Below are 24,024 nucleotides of genomic sequence, written 5' to 3'. Positions count from 1 at the left end.
GGCAAAGAAAATGTGGGACTCACTCTCTTTTCACATTTCTTAAGCGTGCACACCGCGCACGTTGTGCTCTCCGCTTCGCCGGAAGCTTTCAGTCAGGCAGCTCCTAGCCGCCCCGCGGGGGTCCTCATTTTGAAAACAGGAGCGGGCCAATCAGAGGCGGAGCGCTCCTTGGCGCTGGCGTTTGAGCCTGGCCGGGGCTGCGGAGGTGCGGCCGACGCGAGCGGAGAAGGTGGGGCGGCGGCATGAACCGAGCCACTGAGCTGCAGCAGGCGGGGGCCGCACGCAGGCTGATGGGCCGGGGGAGAGGCAGCGTGTGACACGGGGTGACGGCGGGGACCAGCCCGGGCGGGGACCGGGACTGGGGGATCCCTGAGCAGCCGGCTGGCCCGGCTGGAAGGACGCGGTTCCATCTCGGAGGTCTGAGCGGTCAGCGCCGTCCCGCCTGGGGGAGGACAGGTGGAAGTATCCGGAAGCGAGAGAAACTAGCTGCAGGCGTTGGTCTCGGGAAGCGGAAGAGCCTAGGGAAAAGGGGAGGCTTGTGTAGGTCGCTGACAAGGCCGAGGGACCCGGGAAGAAGGTCGGTGGAAGTGAAACAAGAGGGCGGGGGGTCTGGAGAGAAGAAGGTCTGTGTACGTGGATAGAGGGTCGAAGGGAAGCCGTGGAAGTGGCCGGGGTCTGGGGCCGGAAGAGTGCCGGACGTGGCCGCAAGGCAGCGGAGCGGAGCTCAAGCCTGAAGGTGTTTGGAAATTGGAAGACTTGGTGGCAAACGAAAGTCGGGACCCGGAGTCGGCCTCGGAGAGTGAGAGACGTGTTCGGGATGTGGGATCAGAGGGTGGTCAGATTGGCCCTGCTGCAGCAGCTTCGAGCGGTCTATGGCATTAAGGTCAAGGGTGGCCGCGGCCAGTGTGATCGCAGGAGACATGAAACTGCCGCTACGGAAATAAGGGTAAGTTAAAACGTGTCGGGAGAGGGACACACCTGGCTTATTCTGGATAAGAAAGAAGCGTAGTTAGAAGTGTCAAATTCCATCTGTGTAGTCCTTTGTATATGTTTAAGGATTTTTTTCCAGCAACTTTTCTGAAAATGACATTATTTCTCGCTGTAGCACCATTTTGGATCAGAACGCTGCTAGATGTCAGTAGTATCTCTCCGTTGTGACAATCAAACGCGGTTCCTTATAATGCCGTTTTATTTTTGCGACGCTAGGAATAGGATCCTGGGCCTCCAATTTAAACGCTGTGCTACTGACCTGATAATCGATTGTGTTTTAAACAAGCAGTATGTGGGGAGGGACACAAACTCCCTTCTGCCAGGCTGGGGTGGGCAATCAGTGCATTGCGAAATGAATCAGTAGATGAGAAACTTAGTCTAAGCATTAGAAATAGGCCTCATGTGATCTTTCTGTATTCAGCAACTTAAGAAAACAGGCCTGCTGCCTGAACTTATCATGCTTCCTGTCTCTTTAGCAGTGTAAGCATTAGCTGCCAACACCAGACCTATACTGAAACAAATCTGGCTTTTGTGGTTTTTTTTTTAATAAGCAAATTGAGACTAGTGAGTTGAAGGCTTGTTTAGTGATTTATCACTGCGTTTCTGAAGTTTCATGATCCCTCCAATTGCTTGTGTGTGTGCACAGAGCCACTCGTGCCAGTGGCAAGCATCTAAGGGCCAGAGGACAGCATGAATGAATTAGTTCTCTCCTTCTGTATGCTATGTGGGTCTTGAAACTCAAACTTCAGGTTGCTAGGCTTGGCAGCAAATGCTCTGTTCATCAAACTATCTTACTCCCCGCCCCTCTTTTTAACTTAGTGGTGGGGACTTGGGGTGAGATTTTATTTATTGGGTAATCAAGACTTTGAAGAACTGAATAGAAGTCATTTTAAAAGTATGTGGGTTATTTATTAGTATTTTGTAGTATTTGAAGACAAAAACTAGTAAGATTAGTTTGCATAATTGTGTTGTTTGGTGAGTATTATGTAGCCCAGACTGAACTTGAACTCACTAGCCAAGGCTGCCTTGAGCTCCTCCACCTCCTAGTGTTGGGACTAAAGAGATATGTCACCACACCCATTTAATGTGTGTGTTTATGGTTAAAAATTACAGTGGGTTGTTAAAACTTTCTTTCCACAACCTTTAGTATAGGTATTTGCTTTTTTTTTTTTTCTTTCATTCCTTAACTAACAAATCCTGACACTTGCCTTTAGAAACAGGCCCAAGTTTTATAGTTAACTATGAATTGTGGGTTGCTTGTTCGGTTCTCAGTGAGTTTCAGTTCCTTGTTTGTAAAGTGGTAGTTCCTGATAAGTTCTTTAAGTAGGTCTAGCCACCTATTCAACTATGACAATTATCCATGTTCTAATTAATGGCTGTGTGGTACAAATTCAGCTCTGAATGCTAGTAACATATTCTAATGAGATACAATTCTTTCTATAACACAAGGACATAAAATACGGGTTCAGACATGAGAGACAGAGAATGTTATAATGATTCATTACAGTTGCACAGCTAAAAATTAGGAAAGCCAGAGTTTGAAAAGGGGCAGTCTTGCCAGTGGGAACCTAATTTCTAACTGTTCTCGACTTCTTGACTGGGTGGTCTTTTTTGCTTGGAATATTTGTCAGGACAAGCCAAATGGTAGACACAGGACTGGTAAAATTTCATTACTGTGTTTAATGATTTGCCTAATGATCTCAGTCAGAAGTACTTGGAGAACAGTTGTGGAGAGCAGTTTCATCTGAACTAAATCAGCACGAGAGAGATTAGGGTACAATGACTTACTTTTGGGTATGCAGGCCTATGCAGACTTGACTTAAATCCAGTGGAAAGCCACAGTCTTCATACTCAGTAATACATTTTTAGGAAGTTAGTAATCATGTTGGAAGAAGTAGGAAGATAGTGGAAAAGTGGGGGGAAGAAAAACACCCAAACACAAGTGTACTTTTGGGATCCTTGGTGTTTTAAACTGAATGTATTTTCTTCAGTGTGAGTCTCAAGGTAGCTGAAGGAAAACTGACTTAAATGTTTGCAGTCTTTGCTTGGTGTAAAAGGCAGACAACGTGCTGCTGTACCATACAGAAGACTTAGAAAGGTATAAAAATACCTACATGTGATGTGTCTTAGGAAGTACTCAAATGTGACAGGAATTCAGGAGTTATTTGCTTACTAACTGATTTAGTGTTTTGTGTGAATTAGTAGGATGACTAGAGATGAGTATAAATAAGGTCACTGAAGAAATGCATAGCGTAAAGGAGGTATTAGTATTTGGACTCATTGTATCCGTTTCCCATAATGAAGTCAAAGACTGAATGAACAAGATTTTATCTTGGTGTCTTTGTACTCAAAATATCTAGCTTCATGTCTTGTAGGAGATACTTGTTTTGTGTTGACTGATAGCTTGAAGTTCATTTCTGATAATGTTTTTATTCCTAAAATCTTTATTTGCCTGGTGTTAAAGATTTTACTTTATGCCTAATACTGTGTTGAGTAACTAACTGAGTTTGTCATTTTAGGGTAAGGTATTTGGAGTTCCTTTTAATTCATTACCTCATTCAGTTGTTCCAGAATTTGGACACATTCCAAGGTAAGCAGTCTTCAAAATGAAGAGAATGAAGTCATCTGTTTTTTAGAGTCACACATAGAAAATGAAGCATTAGAAGGCAGCATCAAGTATAAACAAAACAAGTAGCCGGGTCTTGGTGCACGCCTTTAATCCCAGCACTAGGCAGGCAGAGGCAGGCAGATCTCTGTGAGTTCGAGGCCAGCCTGGTCTACAGAGGGAGTGCCAGAATAGGCTCCAAAACTACACAGAGAAACCCTGTCCCAAAAAATAAAAAGAAAGAAAGAAAAAATGAAGAGAGTATTTCAAACGGGTATTAAAAATAGTTTCAAAGATGGTTGATTGATGCATACATTTACTTAAAACCATATTATTTCATCTCTGAACATCGTCTATTATAAAAAATAAAACATGGGGCTAAAGATGACTCAGTGGCTAAAGATACTTGCAGCATACGCCTGGTACTGAACCCGTGTATAAAGGTGGAAGGAGAGAACCCCGCTTCACAGAATTCTTCTCTGGCCTCCAACATGGGTGCTATGTCACACTCACTCACCCATACACATCATGCACTTGTTGGTATAACAGTTTTAGGGTCTTAGATCCAGGAGTGATGACTGGAAGTTTGGTGTGATCTCTGGACTACCTGTAAGTAGTCATTTACCCTCTTCTGGAGCTGACATCCAGGAACTTGGAGTCAGTACAACTCTCATTGCTTGTAGCTGGCATACTTTCCAATTTCTTGAATCTAATGTTAACAGTGGTTGAGATCAGTTCATGGGTAAAATTGAACCTTCACCCCCTAACGTGAGAATGATGATAAGGACAGAGAAGGATTCTACTTTTCCAAGGAAAAATGTTAGAATGAGAAAAACTTGATGTTGTTTGGGGGCAAATGTAGGGTGATAGCTATGTAAAGCAGTGCATACTATACAGGTTACCACTCATGGAGAGACTATGGATAGAGAAGCCTTGGGCCAGATAGGCGTGGTGGTGAATACTTGCAGTCCCAACACTTGGCAGATGGAGACTGGAAGTCACCCTGTCTACACAGCAAGTGTGAGACCAGTCTGGGCTACACGAAACTTTGTATCAAAAAAGGCTTTGGATAAAACCCAACTCATTCCACATGTAGACAGTAGATAGAGGAGGCCATAAAAAGAGCTTGAGAAAGAACAGTTTAGAGAGATAGCAAAAAACCCAGAGGAATGGTGAAAAGAACATTTTGGATTGGAAAGCAGTCAGGTGTCACATGTGGATGAGTTAAGCAATATGAGGAGACAGTGAATTGACAGTTGATTTGGTGGGACAAACGGCATTGGTGTCCTTGGTGGAAGCTGTTTGACAGGAGTAGTGAGGGTGAATGTGTCTAATCAAGGGGTAGGGAGATAGGGCTGTGATAAATAAGGCAAGACTTGTATTATGAAGAGGCAGAAAAGAATGCAGACTTGATAGTGTCAACACGATTGTGTTGAACAGAGAAAGCCTGAAGTGTGTGAAGTCCTAATGAATGTGTGCTGTTCACATGGGTACAGTCATGTCAAGTCAAGGCCCCTATGGAGGAATAGAAAGGCCTTTACCACAGGGTGAGGCTCAGAGGAAATGACAAAGCCTTCTTTGGGGGACTAAGGGCAGCTATCGACAGAAAATGCCCTCCATAGGCTTTACCATCCAGAATGAAAACTAGTATTCTTCAAAGACTGCTCTATGGACAGTAGCTAAACTTGTCTCCTTGACCCAGCTGTATACTCCAAATCCTGCCTCTTTGTTTTTCTGTGTACTAACCCTGCCTGCTTATTCAGCAGGATGCAGTAACCTCACCTCCCTGTTCAAGTCTGTATAAAAGCATTGAGCTTGAGGGGGCTGGTCCACCTGGCCCCAGCTCTTTGTGTCTTTCTTTTCTTCATTCTTTTGCTACCCTTTGTTAGTTCTTTCCCTGGAGCCTTGCTGGATATGGCACACATTGCCACGAATAAAATTATAGACCTTAGAGAAAAAGTTAGGAAGCAAGGAGAGCAGGTAAATATTTTGTTAACAAGGATCAAGTGGAATTTTGGCTTTGGGGCTGGAAAGGCATGCCTGGCCTTCTTTTTTTTTTTTTTTTTTTTTTTTTTTGGTTTTTCGAGACAAGGTTTCTCTGTGGCTTTGGAGGCTGTCCTGGAACTCAGCTCTGTAGACCAGGCTGGCCTCGAAGTCACAGAGATCCGCCTGCCTCTGCCTCCCGAGTGCTGGGATTAAAGGCGTGCACCACCAACGCCCAGCTATGCCTGGCCTTCTTATGTATTAGCAGTAGGTTATTGAGGTGGGTGTCTGGATCCTTAAAAGAACATGATTTCTCTTTCAGCTTTCTTGTTGATGCATGCACATCTTTAGAAGAGCATATTCACACAGAAGGGCTTTTTAGGAAGTCGGGATCTGTTATTCGTTTAAAGGCACTAAAGGTAAGCATAGTTTTTGCTTTTTTTTTTTTTTTTTGGTTTTTCGAGGCAAGGTTTCTCTATTGTTTTGGAGGCTGTCCTGGAACTCGCTCTGTAGACCAGGCTGGCCTCGAACTCACAGAGATCCACCTGCCTCTGCCTCCCGAGTGCTAGGATTAAAGATGTGCGCCACCAACGCCCGGCTAAGGTAAGCATAGTTTTGAACTATACTTTTTCCTTATTACTGTTTCTGATTTGATTTTTACAGTTGAAATATTTTTCTAAAAGCAATTGTAAGTCATTTACGTACTGCTATAAAAATACATGCTTTCAGATTTGTTATAAGATAGTAAGTGAAAAGAAAACCCAGCTTTATTGTTTTTAGACTTTTAGAAGGAACTAGTATTTTAAACAAGAGTTAGGAGAACCTTTTAATTAGATATGACAACTATTACTGTATTTAATATACTCTTCAATTTCTAGAGTGCCCAAGATTCCTGTGTCTTTTCAGAGTAAGCTGGACCATGGTGAAGCCTGCCTGTCCTCTGCACTTCCGTGTGATGTCGCAGGTCTGCTTAAGCAGTTCTTCAGGGAGCTGCCAGAGCCTGTCCTCCCAGCTGACCTGCATGAAGCCCTGTTCAAAGCACAACAGTTAGGGGCAGAGGAAAGGACTAAAGCTACATTGTTGCTGTCCTGTCTGGTAGCAGACCCTGCAGTCGATGTATTAAGATACTTCTTTAACTTTCTCAAGAATGTTTCTCTTAGGTAAGAGGGTAATTAAAAGCCTCAAGAATGAGTTTAATTTCTCAGCTACCTAAAGTTGTTCCTAGTAGTTAATAAATTTAATTTGGAATGAAAAAAATTTAATTAGTCTTTACTATAGGAAGTATACCCTGTGTCATTTAAAAAATAGTATACCAACTGATTTAATATTTTGTTATCATTAGAGTTTTGATTAGGGATGTCTTAAGCTAGCTTATTGATATTTACAAGATTCAGTTTCCACTGGATGGATTCTGGTTGCTGAGCTTTTAAAATATTTGTCTTTTGCTTAATTTTCCCCTTCCTACTTAATTTTCCCCTTTCTACTGTCAGTGCACCTACTTGGTTTTTTTTTTTTTTTTTTTTTTTTGTTTGTTTGTTTGTTTTCAAGACAGGGTTTTCTCTGTGTTGTTTTGGAGGCTGTCCTGGAACTCGCTCTGTAGACCAGGCTGGCCTCGAACTCAGAGATCCGCCTGCCTCTGCCTGCCGAGTGCTGGGATTAAAGGCGTGCACCAAGGCCCGGCTACTTGTTTTGTCTATACTTGATGCTGCCTTCTAATGCTTCATTTTCTATGTGTGACTCTAAAAAACAGATGAACAAACAGAATCTGTGTGAAAGACCAAAGTGTGACCTGATTAGTATGGTTTATATTTAAATCTATGAGACCATATGTTTGGTTCTCATGTTCTTTTTGTGGTGCCTTCTACATAGTAGACAGACTACATTTAAGCCATACCCTTAGTGTTCCTTCTCTCTTTCCTTTGTCCCTTGTTTCTTCAGGCCACTTATGTGGGTGGCTAGATGAGGGTTGTTCTACTTGTAGGTGACAGGTAAAGTAAATATTCTCAATTTGTTATTTTAACTTCTTCTAGTTCTACCCTTTTCGCCATTTAATAAAGCCTTTTGTCATCAGGGCGAGTGAGAATAAAATGGATAGCAGCAATCTTGCAGTAATATTCGCACCAAATCTTCTTCAGACAAGTGAAGGCCATGAAAAGATGTCTGCTAACACAGAGAAAAAGCTACGATTGCAGGCAGCTGTAGTCCAGACTCTTATTGATTGCGCATCAGATATTGGTAAGGGGTAGTTGCATTGTCAAGTAGTACGATTTATTTAAATGAGGGAGATCCTGGCTTGCAACTGAAGACAGCTATTTGAAAAGGACTATATTATTACCTATACTTGTAGGATGGGGAAAGAAGGAATAAATTGTCTTATGAACATTTTGATTTAGGGCGTGTGCCAGATTTTATCCTGGAAAAGATACCGGCCATGTTGGGTATGGACGGTCTCTGTAATACTCCATCCCTGGAAGGCTTTGAAGAAGGAGACTATGAAACTCCAGGTGAATGTAAGAGAAAAAGAAGACAAAGTGTTGGAGGTAATTGGTGCTCCCATTTTAGGGTGGTACTGAGACTGCATTTAAAATTCAGACATCAGCATTAGGTGTGGTGTGTGTCTTTTGGATGCCTAGTTGGAGAAATAAAACACAGGCATATTAGAAGTTCAAGTGATGATACAATCTGGTATTAAGTGCTGAATCTTTAGCAGAAGATTCCTTGAACTGTAATCACCAAGGACTTGTCAAAGAGGAGGTCAAACTAAGCGTTATTTATTGTGCTGGGAATTGAAACGAGGCCCTCAAACAGGCTAGGCAAGCACTAAACCTCTGAACTGTATTCTCAGTCCTCCACATGGGTCTCCTTGAAGGATGGGTAAAACACAGAGAAATTGAGAAAAGAGCAGAAAACTTACATTCTGTACTAGTTGAGAAATGTAGAATAGACACACATGTATCCTAGGACTGTGCTTTGAATGATGGTCGTGTGTACATTTGATGGTATAATGTGAAACTAGAGACCAGGCCAAACACAGACTGGTACCTGGGTGTTGGCTAAATGCTGAAGGATTATAATTTGAGGTATGATGTGATGAAGTATGTTATAAGTTTGTCTAATTTGCAGAACTGACACCTGCAGGTAGAGAGTAGTAAGAGAGGTATGGCAACAATATGGGTACCAGCTCTTTGAAGAACTTAGTTGTGTGGATGAGGAGTGTAAAGTCAGTAGTGAAGGAAATGCTACTAAAGGAGATTCAAAACAAAATTCTATTGTGGTGATAGTAGTTCCTGTGTCCAGTCAGGAAGAGTGAAACCATCGTCTTCCTTAGGGGACTTCCCCCCAATTTGCTGTGTACACATGCATGTTCATGTGCATGAGTAGTTTTGGGGAAATCAGGATAACCTTGGAAGGCAGTCCTGCTTTCTACCTGTTTTGAGATGGGCTCTCCTGTTGACTGCTGTGCACTCCAGGCTAGCTGTCCCACAAGCCTCTGGGGATTCTGCTGTCTCTGCCTCCCAGTCTCCCCAAAGGAATACTGAGACAATAGATAATGCCTGCGACTATGCCCAGCTTTAATAGGGGTTCTGGGGATTTGAACTTAGATCATCACACTTACATAGCAGGTACTTTATCCACTGTGAGCCATTTCCTCTCCTGATTTCTTACATTTTGAATATCATTCCTTTTGGAATCTTTTGGCTCAGTTATTGCTTTCTTTTTCTTTTCTGCTTTTGTAAGTTTCTTTTATTACTTCTCTGTTAGTTTCATAGAACTGCTGTGTTGCAGGACACAATTTCAAAGGACACAAATTGAATGGAAAATCACAGTTCTAGAGGCCAATCTACAAAGTGTCAATTGGGCTCTGCAATCTGTAGGACAGATAGCTTTCTTTCCTCTTCTGGTTTCTAGAACACAACTCTATCTATAAAACTTTCTGCCACAAATGTAAATATTTCTTAGACATGGGTCATCTTTACTATTGGTACAAGGCAGATTATATTACCTTTTAATTGCTTATATAACTGTATATGCCTTTCATTTCAGATTTTGTTAATGGAGCCTTAAATAAATTTAAATCTAGCAGAACACCCTCTATTACACCCCAACAGGATAGAACTGGTAGGTGATTGTTATTGTTATTTATAAACATTTAAATGAAAATGTATTTAGTGCTGTGTAAAAAAAATTACGATAACTGCCTAATTTTAATAATCAACTGTATTCAGTGTTATAATATTATATTGTTACATTGATTGTGATGAATGCCAAATTGTAAGAAGGATAGAATTTATCTGTTGTCATTTTTAAAAATAATCCTAATCATGATTTTCATTTGCTTATAATCTAGAGCATTTGAAAATGGCTCAGCCTCACTATGTGTCAGAAGAAGAAAGTTAGGCATTCTATATTCTAACGTTTATACGGTTTGCTTCCTGGTAAATGTATTCGGCCAATACAGACAACATGATTTTTTTGTTTTTCAGTGAAATGAATTGGTTAACATTCACTTATGAGAAGCAAATAACAGAGTTAGTTTTATCTTTATATCTTGAATGTAGTTTACTTCCCTGTATTGATATTCTTTCATCTGTTTTATATATGTCCATTGCTCTATTTAGTTTAAGTAACTGTTGCTTTTTTAAGAGCCTTGCCAATCTCAGTATGGTTGCTTCTGTCCTTCATCCCAGTACTTGGGAGAACAAGGCAGAAGAATCTCATGTTTAAGTCCTATCTGGCAACATAAAGGAAGCCCCATCACAAACAATGAAGAAATAAAGAATCTTGCCTCTTTGTAACCTTGCTATTTTTATTTTAAATAATTGCAGAATGTTAATTAAGTAATATTGTATTGTGGAAATGTATCTCTCACATTGTTTTGTTAGCCTCTAAGTAATAGCACTTAAAGAAATTAAAGCTTTTGTATGTTTCCATCTATGTGGAGAAGCAAATTGTTTCTTTGTGGTTTTCAGCCCAGGCTTCTGTATCACCATTGATTCTCACACCAAGTGTTAAGCGTAAACTGCCAGGAGAGTCTTCTCATGCCTTCTCAAGTAAGAAAAGGAAGTCCATCAAACACAACTTGAACTTTGAACTGTTGCCAAGTCATCTCTTCAGCAGCAATTCTACACCAGTATCAGGTAACAGAATCTTTCTCATTGGGTTGTAAACATTAACATGAGGACCTGGTCTCAACAACTAACTACTTAGATTAATGCGACCCACAAGAGCCAGAAGTTACATTTTTTTCAAGTTTCTGTATTTTATAAAGTCTGCTCTTAAAAATAAACACTAATTTAGGAAAAGTAAAGTGCTTATGTTATGGGCAAGTCCAGTGAAGTTATGGTTAATAACTGAGCATTTGGGCTTCTGCGGATGGCATGGGTACTCAGGGTTTATGTGACTGGACCATATGTAGGGCTCTATTGTTTTTTGCAGATGAGCTAAGGTCAAAAGTTTCTCCAAGTAGGTTTACAAAAGCCTAAACCTTGGGGCAATACTATCAGCTTATGGTTTCAGACATTTGTCCCTTCTTCATTTCAGGTTACCAAAATCCTATTAGCTACTGAATATACCTTACACTTAGTTTGTTCTTACAGCATACACAATATAAATTGGCTTATGTTTACTTTATCATCAACCAAAAGTGAAATGAAACAAAGCCTAGGGATGAAACCCAAAACCTAGGAGTCCCCTGTCTCAAGTTTGTCACATTTAATAAAAATCTTTTTTACATTTTAATAATTGTTTGCTTCAGGCATTATTGAATGTTTCATTTTGAGCTCAAGACCTGACTTATGAGTTCTTCCCCAAAGTCTTTTGGGTGGTTTCTTTTGAGGGTTCATACTTTGCTTAAATTGAACAGAATAGCAAGTCAAGGTTTTCTAGAAGGAAAGCCCTATCTCACAGGTCCTGCAGGGCTTATTACAGTAGAACAACAGGAAGATTGATGACTATATCTGTGGTCCCTTAAGTAACCACAGGTTGGAGACTTAAACTCTGTTTTGGTTTTTTGGGACCAGGTTTCTCCATGTTGCTTTGGAGCCTGTCCTGGCACTCACTCTGTAGGCCAGACTGGCTGCAAACTAACATATTTCTGCCTGCCTCAGCCTCCCGAGTGCTGGGATTAAAGGTTGTGCCACCAATGCCTGGCACGGGACTAAAGCACTTAAAGAAACTTCATACTGTGTGATATGTAAAATGCTATCCAGGGTGCAAGAATTCCCAGTGGCTACTGAAAATTGTAGTCTTTCTGTCAGCTGCTCCCCAAAGTGGAAATATTCTTGAGTTATTTTGAACTGAGTTTGAGTGTGAATCACCAGTGAATTTTCTTTATGAAATATTCAGCAGTAACTCTATTGCTATTAGCTCATCATCTTTCTTTGGCCTGCTTACTTAGTCAGTAATCAATAAAATATATCTGTATGTATGAAAACAGGTTGGTTTCTTCATGTGAGTTTTAAAAAGACCCTCTTTTTTCCTCAGGGCATAAAGACATTAATCTACAGTTTGTGTGCTACTACTTGTAATTTTGTGCGTGATTAATTTACATTATTCTGCCTCTTCTGATGGCATTCATTTTCAAGATGACTAAGTCACATTGGATGTGTTATATTGACTTCTAAAATGTTCTTAGTCTAATGCATGCAGAAGTCACTAAGATCTTTATTTTAGTTAATAATCCAAAGGCTCTTTGGATACTTTATGGATTTTTTTTATCAATAACTAATGAATTGATAATTTGTGTTTGTTGGAAGTTTACTGCATAGTCAAATGTATATGTACCTCTGTATTTTTTGTATAACAGATTGTATGATATAGTTAAGATTGAATAATGAAATTGAACATTGTTGTGAACATGAATTACTTGCCTAGAACCTGGCAGGGATGAATGGGTTAGGCAGAGCTTTAGATTATTAGGTTTTCTTTGTTTGACAAAAATTATACCTATATCCCAGCACTCGGGAGGCAGAGGCCGATGGATCTCTGTGAGTTCAAGGCCAGCTTGTTCTACAAAGTGAGTGGCAGGATAGGCTCCAAAGCTACACAGAAAAACCCTGTCTCAAAAAAACAAAAAAAATTATTCTTATAGATGTTTGCCTAGCAATTGTATCCTGAATGCTCATATTCAACATATGTCAAAGTTTTTTATTAGCGTATATTATGCACAATGGGTTTTATTATGTAATTTCATAATATCCCTTCTCACTTCTTTTTTTTTTTTCCCAGAGACAGGGTTTCTCTGTGACTTTGAAAGCTGTCTTAGAACTAGCTCTTGTAAACCAGGCTGGTCTTGAACTCACAGAGATCCGCCTGCCTCTGCCTCCTGAGTGCTGGGATTAAAGGCGCACACCACCACCTGACCTCCTTTCCCACTTTTAACAATCCCTGACAGTAATATTTATGTTCATCAAGAAACCATATTCCAGAGTATGAAACCATTTAGTAAGTGATAGGTTAATTCTACTCTGTATCCTCAGCTTGCTCTTCAAAGTTTGGTAGGGTATATCCCTCCCTTATTATTAAGTGCTTAAGAGGACAAATTAAAGGTTAGTGATCTAAAACTTGGCAACTGTTAGATAGGAGATTAATAGTTTCCTTTTGGGTCAGTTACCAGAAATAGTGTTTCTTGTTGCAGCGTGGGTGGTAGAAATTAGACTTCAATCTACTTGCCGTAGTTTTATACTATGAAAAGAAAGTATGTGTGACGCATTGCCTATCCTTTTTCTAGTTCACTTGGACACAAGCCCAGAAGGGTCATCTCAGAATTCATTCTCACCTATCATCATGAGTGGAAACCACTTGATCAGTACAGACCTAAGGCGAAGTAAAAGGATTGCAAACAAAAAAGTTTATAGGTAAGCTGTACCAGACATTTGTCTTTTCACTGGGTGACCAATGGTGTGTGTGCTGTCTGTCATTCTACCAAAAATTACAGTGTAACCATACTTTTTAAATCCCTCAGTCTTTATGTTCTTATTAATTATAGGCCATTCATATACCATCAGAAAGAAGTAAAAAAGAACTAAATTGAATTCACTGTCCTTGATAAAAATCCTTGTCTATGTCGATTGTGTAATTTTAAATTTTGTTAGTTTGGCAAGTCATATGTTCTCCTGACTCTGGTTTATAAGTGACTAAGGATAGTAAATAATTTTCATATACAGATAAGCATTTATATATAGTATGGTAAAGTTTAAGTCATTTTTAAATTTTTATTTAGTTATTAACAATATGATTTCGGACTTAGTCATATTTTCATCTTGTAAGAATTTCTGATATTTATGACAGAAACTGACATTTTAAATTTCACTCTTCAGGGTAGAATCAGGAAAAGCAGGCTGCTTCTCTCCTAAAGTCAGTCGTAAAGAAAAGGTCCGAAGATCTCTTCGTCTGAAATTTAGTCTGGGAAAAAGCAGAGATTCAGTAAGTGTCTTTTCTTGTGACCGAATACCCAACAAGCTACACAAAGGAGAAGTTCTTTCAGTCAGTGTTTTTGGAAGTGTCAGTTCATCCTGGTGAAGGAATGTGACAAGTAGAGCCTTCCCACCATGGTGGCTAGGAAACAGACAAAGGAATGCAAAAAGGGGCCAGGGTACGATCCAGTTAGTCTAGCACGTATCCTTCCTCCAGCTCCCATTTTTCACCACATCCCAATAATGCTGTCAGATCATGAATCATTCATGGATGCATTCATTCATTGGGCCAGAACCCTCTTCTAATAATCTCTGGAAACGCCATCACAGATACCCCTAAAGAGGTGCCTGTCTAATGTGATAGGCATTTCTTAGTCAAGCCACCATTAAGAACATCATAGTGGCTTATGGCTTTATTAATCTGTTAGCATAATTCATCATAGTAACATAAAATTGTAAACTTAAAATACCCTCTCACGCTGGGCATTGGTGGGGCCAGCCTCTAATCCCATCATTCAGGAGGCAGAGGCAGGAGCAGGTGGATCTCTGTGAGTTAGACCAGCCTGGACTACAGAGCAAGTTCCAGGACAGCCTCCAAAACAATGCAGAGAAACCCTGTTTCGAAAAACCCAAAAAAAAAAAAAAAAAAAAAAACCCAAAAAAAACCTCTCACATTTGCCTTCCTTCCAAAATAGTGAACCTTGCACTACTACTCCTTATCACCATTTTAATCTCAGAACTCCACTAAAACTGCTTTCATTGAGGTGGGGGGTGCGCTCCAATCTCAGAATTTAGGAGGCAGAGGCAGGGGGATCTCTCTTGAGTTAATGGCCAGCCTGGTCTACAGAGTGAATTCTGGGACTCTATTTCAAAAAACAAGTGTGGTGGTGGTGGTGGTGCATGCCTTTAATCCTACACTCGGGAGTCAGAGACAGGCGAATCTCTGAGATTGAGTCTACAAAGTGAGTTCCAGGACAGGCTCCAAAGCTACACAGAAACCATGTCTCAAAAAACCAAAACCCAAACAAAACAAAACAGGGTTGCCTGTGAATTCAGTGTTCTCAATCAAGCAGTCAAGAATTGTTGATGAATAGGCCTACCTCTCCCTTCCTGTGGGCCTGGAGGCAGCATTTGGCCTTTTTATTATTATTATTATTTATTTTTCAGTTTAAATTTAGATTAGAAACAAGGTTGCTTCACAAGTCAGTTCCGGGTCCCTCTCCCTTTCCCTCCCCTCCTCCCATGCCTTCCCCTCAACCCCCCCTCCCCCCATTATCCCCTCATTTCCCCAGGGAGGGTGAGGCCCTCCATGGGGGGGTGTCCATAGTCTGTCATTTCATCCAGGGCAGGGCCTAGACCCGCCCCCAAGAGTTCAGGGTGAGAGTACATCTCACATTCTTGGATGGGAGTCCAAAGTCCATGTGTATACCCGGGATGAATACTGATCTACTGCCCAAGGCTCAATAGATTACCTAGGCCTCCTCACTGACACCCCCATTCAGGGGGTCTTGATCAGTCCCATGCTGGATTCCCAGGCATCAATCTGGGATTCAAGAGCTAACCCTTGTCAGGTCAGCTGTTTCTGGGGGTTAAACCAGCCCAGTCTTAATCCCTTTGGTCATCAGTCCTCCCTCTCTGTTACTGGGTTTCTTGAGTTCAGCTCAGTGCTTAGCCGTGGGAGTCTGCCTCTTCTTCCATCAGCCACTGAATGAAGTGTCTGTTTCCCAGACTCTCTGGCCATGGGATTGTAGGCTGGCACTCCCCAGATCTATGTCTAAAATCCATATATGATAGAGTACATGCCATGTTTCTCTTTTTGTGACTGTGTTACCTCAGGATGGTTTCTTCTAGTGTCATCCATTTGCCTGCAAATCTCAAGATTCTACTGTTTTTTTCTGCTGAATAGTACTCCATTGTGTAAATATACCACATTTTCTCTATCTGCTCTTCGGTTGAGGGGCATCTAGTTGCTTCCAAGTTCTGACTATTACAAATAATGCTGCTATGAACATAGTGGAACAGACATCCTTGTTGTATGAATGGGCATCTTTTGGATATATGCCTAAGAGTGGAGTTGCTGGGTCTTGTGGTAGGTTTATTCCCATTTTTCTGAGGAATCTCCATACTGATTTCCAAAGTGGCTGAACAAGTTGGCACTCCCACCAGCAATGGAGGAGGGTTCCCCTTTTACCACATCCTCTCCAGCATAAATTGTCATTGGTGTTTTTCATTTTAGCCATTCTGACAGGAGTGAGATGGTATCTCAGAGTTGTTTTGATTTGCATTTCCCAGATGGCTAAGGATGTTGAGCACTTTCTCAAGTGCCTCTCAGCCATTTTAGACTCCTATTGAAAATTCTCTATTTAGTTCTGCAGCCCACTTTTTAATTGGATCCCTTGGTGTTTTGGAGAAGCATTTGGCCTTTTATTTACTTCGCTATTACTTTTCAAATTCCTTTGTAACAATATCCAATATTGTTTGTCTAAGACATCCACATTAAGTTCTCTGGATCACAATACTCTCCTAAACAAACTGAATTATATTTTGTTGTTTGGTTTGGTTTGGATTTGGGAAGAGTTGTTTTTTAAAGTTCTTAAGCATAAATTGTGGCACTGAACTTTGATTTCTGATTATTCCTTCCTTGGATATCTGCTTAGGCAAAACCTATTCTATACACTGTCCTTGCTCTGCTGTCCCTACAACCAAGCCCTCTTTTTCCTGCTGTCACCCATTTCAGTTGCTCAGCTTGCTCTTCAACCACTCAGGCTAGACTGTGCGTGTTCTTGGTTCCTCACGCACAGTCTCGTGTGCTACACCTTGTCTGTTAGAGAAGCCTGCCTATTCTGCTCTTAGCTGCCTTAAGTCGTCTTTTCTCATGGATAACTGCAGTTAATCTACTAGTAGGTCTGTCTGTTTCTACCCTTTCTGTGATACTTGCCCCTGAAAAACAATCCTTTCAAAAAACAAGTCCTATATCTCTTCTGTTATTCTGATTGAAACCCCAGCCTCCTACATTAAGTCGAAGACTCCACATGATCTGTGCGCAGAGCACATCTCACTCTGCTCCTGGCATTCCGCCTCCTCACACTGCTGCTTTCTTCCTGACTCAGCTGTAGAGGCTGCACTAAAATGCAGTTGTCCAGAGGCTTTTATTGCCCTTGCCCTGTACCTTCTCGTCACCCTTCTTGAAATTATACTCCCACCATCACCAGCAATGCCTCCTTACTATTTTATTGTTCTCCATGTCACTTTTGACCTTGGATTATATTGATGTGATGTAATGAACTGTTTCGATCTAAATCTCACCTGTAAGTGTAAATATTGTGAGGGCAGAATTTTTACCACCCTAACCCCCACCCCCCCAACACACAATTTGTCAACAGGCCCTGGCACAGAAACAATACAAGAATTTATGCTTTTATGATAATGTGTTATGCTGTTTTTATTTTACTTCACAAAATATTACACATTTCACCAACAGCCAAGAATATTTGTGTTTCTTACGAAGTTATTCAGTTATATAAGCCTTTTCAATTAAGTTACTAATTTTAATGCTGAATTGGTTTTCATATTTTTAACTAAATGGATTTACTTAGCTAAACCATTTTCAAATTTTCTTTTCTGTGCAGAATGGATGTTCTGTCATCAATAGATATGAAACTGTTGGTCGACGACTAGCGAATCAGCAAAATCTAAAGAACAGGATTGAGTCTGTAAAAACAGGTCTGCTTTTTAGCCCAGATATTGATGAGAGATTTCTAAAGAAAGGTACATTTACATGATACTGTAGAATTTTGCTCAAAATTTTAGTAGCAGTTTCTTTAAGATAAAATATACTACTTTGTGTTCTAGAAGTTTGATATTTGACTTGACAGTGTGGTTTCCTGTCAACAATTGGAAGATGCCTATAAGTGGCAACATTAGACATATCTTTCTTAAATTATAACATCTTCAATGCTTTGGAAATAATGCTCAGTACCTTTACTTGCCGTGTGTTTGGATATTTTAAGACATAAAGTATTAAAAGCATCAACTGGTTTATTTTAGATGCAGAAAAGGTGAGCAAATCTGAAGAACATTTACTAACTCCAGATGGACTAGATGGAGCAGGTTACAGGATGTCTTGGACAGAACCCAGTAATTCTAGTTTTCAAGACATGGAAGCAAATGGAGCTTCTCCAGTCATGAGCAATCTGGAGGTGAAGCACTTTTCTTTGGAGTCTGATGTTACCGTTGAAAACTCACCAGCTGTGTCATGTGAGCTCAGACGGTCCACCTTCCACAGCCAACCTGACAGCAGTGTTCTTGGGACTTCCCTCAGTGGGGATGAAGGTAACCTGGCCTCTGAGACCTTGCTGAAGATTCAGAAAGCGTTTTCCGAATCGGGGAGTGATCTTCATACCCTGTTGAGTCATGGGCAGTCATCCGTAACAAACGTAGGGGAAGAAAGTGAAGCCAGTGATGTGACCGTGAGAGAATCCAAGGGAAATGATGGGAACTACGCTGGGGAAGAGGAGAACTGTGTCTCAGAAACAGATGGCTCATTGTGTCAAAGTCCAGAATTTGGTAGAGAAGCAAGCATGAAGGTGGGGTATGAAGAAGACATCCATTCCGAAGTTCCAACAGCTGACTTCATCCAGCAAGCGTCCCCCAGCGAGGAGCAAACGAAGGGACCACAGTCCCCAAGGAACCAACTAAATACTCAGTCAGCGGGGAAGGAGACTGTGGCTGAGAACTCAGCAGCATGTGAAGCCCCTGGGGAAGATGAGGCTCACTCTTCTTTAGAGCAGAGTACGTGCAGTATGGTAGTCCCAAAACCTCAGCCCCAGAGGCTCGCTAAGCAGCGGTCAGTGCCGGGAAAGTGCGATCATGCAGTTGCTGGAGGTGTACAAATGACGGAGCATGGAAAGGTTTCTGATCACATACAATGGTTTAATAAACTTTCTCTAAATGAACCAAACAGAACAAAAGTGAAGTCACCTCTGAAATTTCAGCGTACTCCTGTCCGTCAATCTGTCAGAAGAATTAATTCTTTGTTGGAGTATGGCAGGCAGCCTGTGAGGCAGAAGTTGGCACTCCTTGGCGATGCAGCTTCTCCTCTGGTAAAATCAGTGAGCTGTGATGGTGCTCTTCCCTCTCGTGTAGAAAGTACATCCAAAGGTTCCTCTGTTTCATGTGCTAAATTAGGTCCTGAAGCACAGAAGTCTGTGTCGTACGATAAGTCAAGTAATGAGATTTCAAAATCAAGTGTTGAGTTAACTTCTAAATCTTTCTCAAAAGGGAAGAGACATCCAGAACCTGTGCACGCTTCTCTTGGAACTACTAGACTTTGTAAACGGGAGAGCAAATCTGATGACCAAATTAAATTTCCCTTGGAAGATCTCACTAATCATGATAGATTAAAATTTGTTGTAAATAATAATACAGCCTTTCCTCATGCAGTAAAAACCCGAGTTCTTAGGAAACCATCAGAAAAAGAAAGGGTCTGGTATAAAGGTTCTCCCAAAAACCCTATTGGAAAGACTCAACTACTACCAACAAGCAAGCCTGTAGACTTGTAACTGACAAATGTAGTGTTTGTCCTCAGTGTAGATAAAGTTAGCAATTGGTGGGATGGCTTGCAGGATAATTGTGTGCTTGTGTGTAGCTAAGGATGCTTGTTAAGCGGGTTTTCTGTGAAGCAGTCTCGTTGCTGGAACAATTTGGTTTTCATCCTTGCACATAAGGCTACTTTGTCTTTATTACTGAAGCATTTAAATTTTATTGTGATTTCTTGAAGCAAAGGTTATAATTAAATTTAAAGAAATTGTTGGCTAGATTTATTTAAGGGGGCGGGGCATGATTTTTGTTTTGTATGCCTGATAGGAAGTTGTGCTTATTTGGTTTCCCTCCAAGTCAGAAATATTGTCCGTTATAAATCTATTACATAAAGGGAATGGGTAGTCCCTACAAATCTTATGTCTTGAATTATATTCATGTTTGTTGTCTAAAACCTAAAGGTTGATTTGCCTCAGCTGTTTGCTAATGCTTATTCCTGGTTAGGGCAGAGGAATTTGGTTAGTGTCTCCTGTAGGTATATACAAGGGTTCACTTGAATTTTGAGTTAAGGACAGTGGTTAAATCAGAATGTCTAATTTGCATTCATACATTATGGTATTGAAATAATTGATTAATTTTAAGCCATACTTCGTTTTGAAGACAATTTTGGTCTATTTTGTCCAATATGAAAATGAAATTTTTAAGAAGGAATTATTAAACTTGAAAATTTTAATCAAGGTTTTTTTTTTCCTATGAAGATGGTTGATTTTAGAATTTGAATTGTTAATGAGCCTCTGTACATTTTACTTAGATAAATATTTGATAGTTTACCCTGTGTTTAAATGTTATTTATTTAGCATGCACATTAAAAATAACTTCTGGAAAATGTCTTGCCTTAGAGTGTTGTGTTTTAGATGCAAAGCATTGCATATGAGGAACTTCAAGTCCTAAAGTTTGCTTGAAACTTCTACTTGAAGTTGTGTGACTATTTAGACTTACATGTGTGAGTGTTTTGGCTGCATCTGTGTATGTAAACCTATGTGAGTGTAGCACATGTGTGCTATTCTCTGAGGTATGAGGGGCTTGGGTACCCTGGGTGGTTGAGAGCTGTTACATCAGGACCTAAGAACTGAACCCAGGTGCTCTGTATGCAGCTGAGAACCAAACCTGGGTCCTCTACAAGAGAACCACGTGCTACAAGTGCTCTTAGACCATCTCTCTTGCCCCAAATTTCTCTTTATTTCAAGGTTATTTCCTACATTCCTTATCTTTTCCCAGAACCAGTATATGGTTTACATAAAAACTAAAACTCTCTAGCCTTAAACTTCCTAAGACTGCCCCTACATTTTAGGTATGGCTGGAATAGGTTGTGGATCCCTTACCTAAAATTGAGAAGACAGATATCTCAGATTTTGAAATATTTACATTTGCTTTACTGATTGAACATCCCTGAAACAGAAAGATAACATGCTTCACAGTTTGAAATATTTTGAACTAAACTCTCAATGCATACTAAGAATTCCTCCATGATGTTAATGTCTATAGCTCCTGAGCAGGGCCTGATGAGCTCTTGTCTCAATTTTTAAAATGAAAAAGTCCTCAACATTTAACATTCCAGATCATTTCATATTTGAGAGTTGGGCAAATTTTGAAATGTGGTTTCATCTTTGAATTTTTTTTTGTTTATTTTTAAATTTAGGTTAGAAACAAGGTTGCTTCACAGGTCAGTTCCAGGTCCCTCTCCGATTCCCTCCCCTCCTCCCGTGCCCTCCCCCCCACCCCCCAATATCCCCTTATTTCCCCAGGGAGGGTGAGGCCTTCCATGGGGGTGTCCATAGTCTGTCATTTCATCCAGGGCAGGGCCTAGACCCTCCCCCAAGAGTTCAGAGAAACATCTTTGTATTTTTTAATACATAATAAAGATTGTTACTAATTTCATGGGCTGTATGGTCAGACAGTATACATTTGTGTTTTCCAAAGTGGAAAATGATGTGTACAATAACTTCAAGGATTATCATTTTTAAGTATAAAATGTATTATTTGTTATGTTATAAGAAGCAGATTTTAATATACAAAGGACTAAAGTTAGTAGGTTTCTGGGCAACATTGCATGGCCGCTAAGAACTTAATGTATGGTTTTGAGAATCATCAAGTATAGGGTATATGTGATGCCTGTTTTATTTTTAAAAATAACACATTTTAGTCAAGTGTACTGGCACATGTCTGTAGTGACAATCAGGAGGCTGCGATAAGGTGGTTGAGACCAGCCTTGGTAAGATTCTTGTATTCCAGCTTGAATGTGTGATGTCACCCACAGGCTCTTGCTGAAAGCTTGGTTCCTATCTAGTAACACTATTCTGAGGTTCTAGAACCTTTGGGGATCCCCGGGGGCGTGCCTTTGAGCACTGACTTGTGTGCTTCTCTGACTCCATGTGCTCCCACCGTTACGTTCTGACTCACTGGGTTCATAAACTAGTGGAGCCAACAATCCTGTACTGAAATCTCAAAAGTTGTGTGCCAAGATAAGTATCCTTTACCTCAGCATTTTGTAAGCAGAATAAAGGCTTACACACTGCCTCCAAAGTGCAGTGCAATGTGAATCATAGACATTTTTAGTATGTTTCAGGCAGCTACACAGCCAGCAAAATGTAATAACCCATTTTTCCAATCTTAAATTGAATATACTGAACAACTTGAGACTAAACAGTATTCATTAGCAGTAAATACTGTGTACCACCCTAAACTTTGAGCCTGGAGCCAGCAGGCTACTTTTCATGTTGATTGAAACAAAAAGCATCCAGGAAAGAAAAAAAAAAAAAAAGACATTGGGAAAGATGCCTGGCTTCACACAGAAAGCCCTCTCCCAAGTCTCCCTACCTCCATGCATTGTATTAAAACGCTAATGGGTTTGCTGCTCCAAGCTGCAGTAAGAGCTGAATTCTAACTTCTTTGTGGAACTTAACTGTGTTTCCCAGAAATTTTCCCAAAGGACGACTCATTCCTAGTTGTTTGATGGGCTTTGTGGTGTCAGGTGTTTCTTTTAGGGCTAGGAATCCCATAAGACTCTGGCTTCCATCACCAGCACCACAAAATATAACGAAGTCAGGTTTGCTTAGGCAAGTTGTGTGTGTCCTTTCCGTATGGTTTCTCTTGGTGAACTTTAGAAGCAATGCTGAGAGCTCTCAGAACCTCCAGGTGCCCTGAGGGGTTAAAGAAAGGTGAAGTAAAGGCATCACTGTCACCACAAAACCTTAGGACTTGGATTTTTCTCAGTCACCCCTGCCACTGGCACGTTCAGGATAAATGGCACGTTTTGTCTTATAGACGGGTCTTTTAAGTTTTCTGTGTGAATGTAGGTCATGAAGCTAGATTGGACTGTGAAAGGGGAGAGCTTAAGTGAGGGTTAAGAAAAAGATACTAGAAAAGAGGTGTATGAAAATGCCAACAGGAAGATTTTGTATTCTAGTTTAAAACTTTCTAGAAGACGCAGAATTAAAGGTGTGCTGTCTAGTGGTGGTCTACATTTAGGTAGCTGCTTGAGACTGATAACGGAGGTGAAAAGACGTTCGTAGGATTGATGCAGAAAGGGGGCACTCGGGAAATCTCGCAGTCATGAGATGCGAATGCCTGGGCTGGAATGCAGGCTTCAGGCCAGAGATGCAAAAGTCTGGGAAGCCTTTCAGGAACTCTGGGAAGGCTTCTTCCACCTGCTGGGGGCGGGGCCTGGGTGGAGCTAGGATGCTGAGGGAGGTGACGCAGGAGCTATCCAGCTCGTCAGTTCCCTGCTTTGGGCCAGATTGCTACAAGCTCGCCCGCCCGCGGCCCCACGGTAAATTCTGCAGTGAAGCGGCCGGCTAGACAGCCGGCAGAACGTGGGAGTACTTTGGGTTCATAAGGTAGGGGAGGATGCCCTCCAGAAATCCTTGCACTTGAGGTTGGGGTCAGACAAAGGATGGGTGTGGGTTTTACGAGGGCTGGCTGTAAACAAGGGGTGGGAGAAACAGTTCCGAGTATGGTGATTGGGTAGTTCATCAGTTGACTGGCCAGTAAAGAAAACATCCTGCATCGGAGTTCATGGGCAAAGATGGAGATAATGGAGCCTGGTGCCTGCATCCGGCCCTTTCATCACGGCTGTTGACTGGGCCGTTAAAACAGCCGTCCTCTGCTGTTTGAGGAGCAAGGCTAGGAAAGACGTTTAGCTGGAGAAGAAGGACATTAGATGAAATGAATATTTCAGTTTTAGGAGCGATGCTTGGCGTGTATCCCACTGTTACAATCTCTATCCCTGTGAATGCTCATAGGGGTTTATCTGGCTGTTGCCTGGAGCACCTATTCGAAACAAGGAGCTTCCAGGGATGCTGTGTGAATACTGCTTCCTTGCTCTGCAGGCATATCCACAGACACCAGCATGTAGGGCAGGTTGACAGCCCACAGATTTCCCCCCCACCCCCACCCCACCATTTCGCTCTCTTCCCTCTCCTCCCTGCTGCCTCC

General features: G+C 41.2%; 2 protein-coding genes across 3 annotated transcripts in view; both read left to right on the top strand.

The window, feature by feature from the left end:
• The first annotated feature begins 201 nt into the window (after nt 1-201).
• Nucleotides 202-20,416, top strand: Arhgap11a (Rho GTPase activating protein 11A). Of its 2 annotated transcripts, none has more exons than XM_013117772.3 (12): nt 202-946; nt 3,510-3,580; nt 5,901-5,997; nt 6,485-6,738; nt 7,650-7,813; nt 7,972-8,118; nt 9,623-9,697; nt 10,549-10,716; nt 13,308-13,434; nt 13,897-14,002; nt 17,622-17,715; nt 18,040-20,416. In XM_013117772.3, exons 1-12 carry the CDS (start codon nt 818-820, stop codon nt 19,551-19,553), a joined length of 2,946 nt encoding a protein of 981 aa, XP_012973226.1. In that variant the 5' UTR covers nt 202-817; the 3' UTR covers nt 19,554-20,416. The 2 variants fall into 2 exon arrangements, with proteins under 2 accessions (XP_012973226.1, XP_005064823.1); XM_005064766.4 differs by having other exon boundaries at nt 204-946; nt 17,622-17,760.
• A 2,853-nt stretch (nt 20,417-23,269) lies between these two features.
• Nucleotides 23,270-24,024, top strand: part of LOC101825530 (neuroendocrine protein 7B2) — a 46,932-nt gene continuing 46,177 nt past the window's right edge. The window contains exon 1 of the mRNA XM_013117834.3: nt 23,270-23,426. The gene's annotated coding sequence lies outside the window, so the exon portion shown is untranslated. The remainder of the gene's footprint in view (nt 23,427-24,024) is intronic.

The sequence above is a fragment of the Mesocricetus auratus genome, unplaced genomic scaffold (genome assembly GCF_017639785.1).
Source record: "Mesocricetus auratus isolate SY011 unplaced genomic scaffold, BCM_Maur_2.0 Super-Scaffold_100004, whole genome shotgun sequence".
Taxonomy (NCBI): domain Eukaryota; kingdom Metazoa; phylum Chordata; class Mammalia; order Rodentia; family Cricetidae; genus Mesocricetus; species Mesocricetus auratus.
This window is presented reverse-complemented; position numbering and strand designations above follow the sequence as displayed.

Coding starts and splice junctions, on each gene's coding strand:
- Arhgap11a (XM_005064766.4), top strand. CDS start 818: ATGTGGGATCAGAGGGTGGTCAGATTGGCCCTGCTGCAGCAGCTTCGA. Junction 6,739..7,649: donor CTCAAGAATGTTTCTCTTAG/GTAAGAGGGTAA, acceptor TTTTGTCATCAG/GGCGAGTGAGAATAAAATGG. Junction 14,003..17,621: donor TGGGAAAAAGCAGAGATTCA/GTAAGTGTCTTT, acceptor TTTTCTGTGCAG/AATGGATGTTCTGTCATCAA.